This window comes from Pteropus vampyrus, unplaced genomic scaffold, assembly GCF_000151845.1.
Source record: "Pteropus vampyrus isolate Shadow unplaced genomic scaffold, Pvam_2.0 Scaffold16, whole genome shotgun sequence".
Taxonomy (NCBI): Eukaryota; Metazoa; Chordata; class Mammalia; order Chiroptera; family Pteropodidae; genus Pteropus; species Pteropus vampyrus.
Window position 1 is genome coordinate 3,672,583 of NW_011888797.1, and position 6,859 is coordinate 3,679,441.

Here is a 6,859-nt window from a genome sequence, read left to right on the forward strand (position 1 = left end):
GGAAACAAAATTCGACCCACGACAATCATATTTTTAAATTATTGAACAAAACATCAAAATGTTAAATAAAGGCAGGATCCAACTCTGTACTTTTGTGCCATCCTACCTCCTTCTTCTCACCCTGTTCCCTGCCTCGCCCTCCTCATTCTGGCCCTGCAGGATGCTGTCTTCATTGGAATTTTAGTTGTGCAGTTGTTGGTATTGTTGTAAGGCACTGTAAAGAGCTAGGCTAGGATGCTGGCGACACATCCAAGTAGTAAATCTTGCTTCAAATGAGCCACAAACTGGGTGCTAAAGGGTTACCATTTATTTCAAAGGCCTTTCATTTCTCATTCCTGAAATGACCTGTCACCAGGCTGAAAAGATATCTATTTCAAGCTAGAAAGTATGGCACAGTTTTTCTCTGCCCTTTTGAATTATTTTTTTTTTATACATGTATCGCCCCATCATTCAGGAAGTAGGATTTATTTCCATATATTTCCTGTTACCAGTGGTGATCGAATCAGTGGCGGCTTTTTCTCTTCTAAACATGACAGGTGTATATGTAAGAAACTAAGTTAATTCTCTTGTTGTGTTGCCCAAGGATGAAGTAAGTAGTTTGAAAGTAGAGAAAGGAACTCGAATACACCTGACATGCCAGGTATGCAGGTTTGCTTTATATATATTCTCTCATTTAATGCTATAGACATCCCATGAGGGAGGCATCATGATCCACAGGTTATTCACAAATAAATTGAAGCTCATAAAAAGAAAACGAAGTTAAGATTCAAGCCAGGGGGTCTAGGACTTCAAGCCCATGGTTATCCCTACCTCATCGTACAGATTCTCGATAAACATGATCTGAAAACATTATCCTTCCAGAATGCTTAGAATTCTGTGTCAGGTCATGATAAAAAAAATCTCCATTTTCTGTCTGCAGTGTGCAGCTGCGTGCATGGAGTATGCATCAGTGGGATAGCCGGCAACGGAACTTGTGAGTGCCACTCTGCCTACACGGGCCCCAACTGTGACAAGCGTAAGTGCTGCTAGGTTCCTTCACGCCACCAGATCGAATAGGCACAGATGTGTGCATTTCGATTTCGTGTTCACATACTGGGGCTCAACACCAAATGTTTGGCCGGAAGAAAACCAAAAATTAAAAGGAAAGGGAAATAAAGGAAAAGAGGAGAGAGAAAAGAAAGGGGAAGAGGTAAGGAGAAGGGAAGAGAAGAAATCGTAAAGAAGATTGGAAGTCTAGAAAGTTTGGGGAGCAACATGGTGACATGGCTAAGAGCTATGTTTTGGGAAGGGCAAGTTGGTGGCAGTGTGAAAGACAGAATGGAGAGGAAGACATTGGGACTGGGAAACCAATCGAGGCCATCACAAGGTAGGCACCTAGTAAGTCGCGTTCTTAATTCTCAAAATTAAGTTCTCAAAAACAGAACACGTTAACAAGAAACAGAGGCTCGCCAGTTAGGCTCCAGGGATGCTAAAGGATACACCGAAGGTCACAAAACTAGTAAATAGGAGAGCTGGGGCTCAAATCACTTGAAATTATTTAAACAAACTATCATATTGGATCCAATCAAGAGATAGAAGCCACAGAGTGATTGAAACAAAGGAAGTTTAATATTGAGAGTTAGTAAGCTATGATAAGAGAGTGACTATAAAAATGCAAAGTGAACTCGAGGGCTGACTGAGCCTAACAAAGGAAGAATGAACTTGGAAGGGGGTGGCCATCCCCAAGGCTAAGAAGTTCAAATCTTGTTCAAGAAGGTGCTGTTGCAGCCCACTTGGTGAAGGAGAAGTTTGCTGGTTTGCCCAAGCCAGCATGGGATCACAGTCAGCTGGCAGGCGAGCGGCGACCCTCCAGGACACTGATGAACCGCGGCTGGTGGGCGAGCACACAGAGGGAGTTGGGGCACTGTGGGTGCTAAACTTGGAGTATGCAACGTCTGTGTGTGGAAAGGGCTATGGGAAGGTGGTCACAGGGTCCAGACCAAAATTGCAAGGTCACTGATGGACTGTGCAGTCTGAGTGCACGGCTGGGGCAGAGTATCGCTGGATGTCCTCACATAGCCACACAGCTGACAGACTATGCAGCAGCAAGAAAGCAAACAGCAGAAGCATGACACGCAGGACAGAACCAGGAAGAGGAGCCCCTTCCTCCTGCAGTGGGCCTCTAGTGCCCTCTACTGGCCAAGCTTAACATAGCACTGTAAAGAAGAAATGTTCAGAGTCCTGTCCATTCTCACAGAGCAGGTGAAGAAGGGTGATTTTGGAGCTTAGACATTAAGAAATTGGACATTCTGCCTGACACTAGACTCGTTTAACTTATCCTTGGGATACTACTCTCCTGGTCTGTAAAATGAAGGGATTGGACGAGATTCAAATTCGACAAATTTAAACGCATTTTATTGAAAACCAGTGAGGAGCTATGAGCAATGATGGTAAAAGGGATGAATAAAACACAGCTTCTGCCATCTTCCCATGGAGGAGCCACACATGCAGACAACAAGTTTGATTGGCTGACCCCTTCTGCAATCCTCAGTCAGCCTCCTTCCCCACCCGCTCATGATCAAAGGGCTTTTTAAGAAGACAGGAGACCCAGGCCAGAATCCAGCTTAACGGAGAACATAGACATGTTTTCCTCCAAATGACAAAATAATTCTGTTGCATCATAAGACATACAATAGACTGGCACAAAACTATTTACAAACCACATGGCAGAAAGGTGTTTATAATACTGTAAAGTCCCTGAACTCAATTTTAAAATTGGCCAAGGAACAGCTTAATTCTCACAAGAGATAAAAACTCACCAAGAAGCATGGAAAAGGTGCTGAACCCCACTAGGAATCACAGAAATGCAAATTGAAACTGTAATGAAGTAGTGTTTTGGAGTTTGGGAGGTGATGTTTTGGTTTGGTTTTTGTTTTTTGCCCACTATGTCACACAGATTGAAATGATAGATAATATCTATCTCTGGGTGTGAGGAAAAATTACAGTACTGTCAGTGGGAATAGGAATTGCTACAACCTGTGAAGAAAACATATCTATTAAATTTTAAAGTATGATCACAGTTCGTTGCTGTGGCCCCAATTCTAGGAATTTACCCAGAGCAAAGGAGGGATAAGCGCCAGGAGTCAGGAATATATATGTACGAAGAAACTCATGACGGTGTTGTCTGAAGAACAAAACAAACTGGAAACATTGAACGTCCATCAGTAAGAAATGGTTGGATAAATTATGGTGCATCTTATGCTAGTTAGGATAATGCCAGCTGCTGTCAGAAATAAACACAAAAGTTCAATAGCTTAACAGGATGGTTTCAAAACTGCTCCCAAGGCATCTCAGGGTACCACATAACCCTCACAAGGCTGCTACAGGATACTTTAAATATCTGAGGAAAACAGTGATGCATCTGTAGAATACTGTTCAAACTACTAGCTTCAGTTAGATCACACTTTCAATGTTAGGTAGCACTATATTCCTTTCAATGATATCACATCTTTACAAAGTTGCATTTTCAGTGGCCACTGTGCTAAAAAGCAAGGACTGTGCAAAAATCATTTCGGCCAGAACGAAGGTGTAGTTTCCAGTCTGGTTCTAAGGATTAAGAATTTGTGTAGTGTCCAACAAGTTCACACATCCCATTAATAAGTAAATGTGGTTATTTAAGAATGAAATAAAAATATTTATCTTTCTATTAACCACATTACTTTTCCAAATTGCTACTAAGTTCTTATGACATAGTTACTGAATTCTTCGGTTCTAACAACTTAATAAACGGACCTGGTAGATACTTCCTTTGGACTGGGGTGCCATGAAAAAGACACCAAGGGCACTGAGAATTTGGGGAACCTCTGGCTTAACACAACAGAGGTATATTTTTTAGTCTTGTCACAGTTCATTGTGGGTGTTTCTGGCTGACACCAGCTTCCCACTACATAGTGATTAGGGATCCAGGTCTTTCTATTTTGTGTCTTTGCCATTCTGTGGCACCCCAGAGTACTCTACTTTGAACCATAGAAGGAACCAGAGAGGATGGAGAAGCACCTGCTTATAAAGTCCAGAATAACACATAGAACTTCCACTCCGTACTCCATCAATGCAAACTAGTCATATACCCCTCCTGGACGCAAAGGAGGCCTGGAGATGTAATCCTGAAAGGCAGCCACTTTGCAGCAACAATTCTACTTTATGGAAAGGGTGGGGATGTTCTCTACAAATATTTTATTCAACTACCCACTGCCGGAAGAAATTCTTCATGGGCCTCTCATGGTTGTGTATATCCTGAGAGCAGCTCACTGGCTGCCCTTGCTCCAACACCTTTCCAAGGATGTTCATATAGTGAATAACCTTGGAAAATACAGAGTCTTCTTTGGAGGCAAAGTGCAGGCGTGCCTACTGCCTGTGCCCATTATCGATAGATTACCTCTCAGCCCAAATTTGCCCCTTTTGCCTGCTCTGTGATAATGGTGGTGGGCTTTGGAAATATTTCTCATTTGCCAACCAATAAGATGTGATGCCTTATCAATAGAGGGTGCTGGAGGGACACTAAAGAAGGAAGGGTTTTCTCTTCCTGTTCCTGGTTTAGTTCACTCACCAGGCTCCTGAGAAACAGCTTTTCTCCACAGCTCAGCCCTGTGGGGCTCGACTTCCTCCAGCATCCAGCCACTGTCTATTTTGTCTAGTGTTAGACTCGGGCAGCAGCAGCACAGGAGTCCCAGACAGTGCAGGCTTGTGCCTGACCCAGGAGCATGCTGTCCTGCGCACCCTCTCCTCAGCTCCGTGCACAACAAGAGCCCTACAGGGCTGGCCATCTGGAGAGCTGGCCACCCCACCTTCATTCCACACAGCTGGCCCCAGAAGCCACCCGGGCCCAAGGCACATATAGAAGTCCACTACACTTCTGAGAGGGTGGTTATTACCTCATGGTCCCAGGAGCTTCCCCGAGTACCAAGTGAGTTCTGAGTGTTGGCACCTCTCTGGGAATGACCTTCCCTGAAGCCCTAGAAGGAAGATTTCCGGCAAATCGCACCATGAAGGCACCTTAGCACCTTCTCCACCATCCAGTGACCAAAGCCATGCCCTTTCTGGTGACATCAGAATCTCAGCTCTGGAGGGAGGAGGATTTAGCTTAGGTACTGTCTCAACCCTAGAGCAGTGATCGTTCTTTATATTTCTGGTATTCCTTTATTCTTTAGAATTCTTTTTAACCCCCACAAGCCAATTCCCCATTATTCCAATTCTCTGTTCATAATTCTTTACACTAAAACTTTCCCTAATCAAATTCTCGTGTGGTTTCTGTCTCCTGTGTGGGCCCTGATTAATACATTGCCTATTATTAAATTAAAAATAAAAATTTTTAAATTAAAGAAAAAAAAAAACACATAGGTTTCCTAAGATTCGAGCTCCTCTCCTGTAATGAAACAGTCAGATCTCAGTCCGGCCCCCTTTGCATTGCCCCCTGGGAATCGGAGCTTAGAAGGAATGAAAATGCAGACACTCTGAGTACTGCTCTTGATGTGAGTAATGAACTGTCTTTAATCTCTGACCCGGGAATCTCACGTCATCGTCTACCAGCATCCAAGACACTGAATCAGCCCAATTTGTTAGCTTTGTAACATGAGTCTGATATGGCAGACTCTATAGTTTTTAATAACCATCTATATCCCATTGATATTATAAAATACTACTCAGTTATTAGATATCATTAGATATTAGATATATATAACCATCAATATTCCATTGATATTATAAAATACTATTCAGTTTTTAGATATTAAAGATCCTTAAAGACCTCTAGAATATATTGTCAACTTAAAAATCAAGTTTCTCAATATTTTAACAAGATTCCATTTTATTTAAAAAAATGTGTAAATAAATTTATAAATAAGCATATTATACCAGTTGTTGACATTGGTTATTTGGGGAATGGGATGGGAGAGTGAGAATTAGAAGACAGTTAATTTTTACTTTATGCTTTCTGTGTTTTTTGAATTATTACAGCAAATCTACCTTACTTTTAATAATAGGAAATACTGCATTTGTCGAGCGTTTTGTAACTGGTTATTCTACTCGTGCAGTTACCTCAGCGATCTTCCTTTGCAGCCATCCCTGAATGTGCAGCTTTGCTCTGCCCACAAAATTCCAGATGTTCCCCTTCCAGTGAAGATGAAACAAAACTGGAATGCAAGTGCCTTCCCAGTTACAAAGGCAATGGCCAATTCTGCGAGCGTGAGTAGAATGCAGATCCTGCTAGTTTATTGATTGAGATGTTTTGGTTACTCAACAGAAAAAAAAAAAAAACACAACTTACGACCTCCCTAATATTAATGCAATGACCACTGCTATTTCTCTCTATGTCATTGAATGAAATATATAAACAGTTTTAAGCAAAATGCACATCATGAAACTGGAGCCAGACTCCTCGAGTTCAAATCCCAGATCTGCCTATTACTAACTACATAGCCTTGGACAAATGCTTTAACCTGTCTATACCTCTATTTTTCTGTCAAACGGAGATAATATGGTACTTACTTTAGACGGTTATAAGGATTAACTGAGTTAATATGTGACAAATGTTTAGAAACAGAGCCCAGTACATATAAATTCTATAAGCATCAGTGCTTTATTTCATGCTATTTTATATTTACATCCATATATAACATGGCATAATAATATATTACCACAATATCTGTAGTTCTAATCTCGGATGGCCATATGTAAATCTGTGTGGCAGGTAGGGGTGATCAGGTAGGGTAAGACGAAATGTTTCTTTATTCCCTCTCTTTAAACCGTTGAATGCCTTTGCGGCTTTGATGAGCTGTGATTGGCAGTCCCTTCACAGTTCAGTTTTCCTTCTCCATCCTGAGTG

At 41.8% G+C, this 6,859-nt stretch overlaps 1 protein-coding gene across 1 annotated transcript in view; it reads left to right on the top strand.

Annotated features, from left to right (window-relative positions):
• Positions 1 to 6,859, top strand: part of STAB2 (stabilin 2) — a 151,462-nt gene that overhangs the window by 18,596 nt on the left and 126,007 nt on the right. The window contains 2 exon segments of the mRNA XM_023527450.1: positions 920 to 1,015; positions 6,094 to 6,219. Of these exon segments, the coding sequence (XP_023383218.1) occupies positions 920 to 1,015; positions 6,094 to 6,219 (222 nt within the window).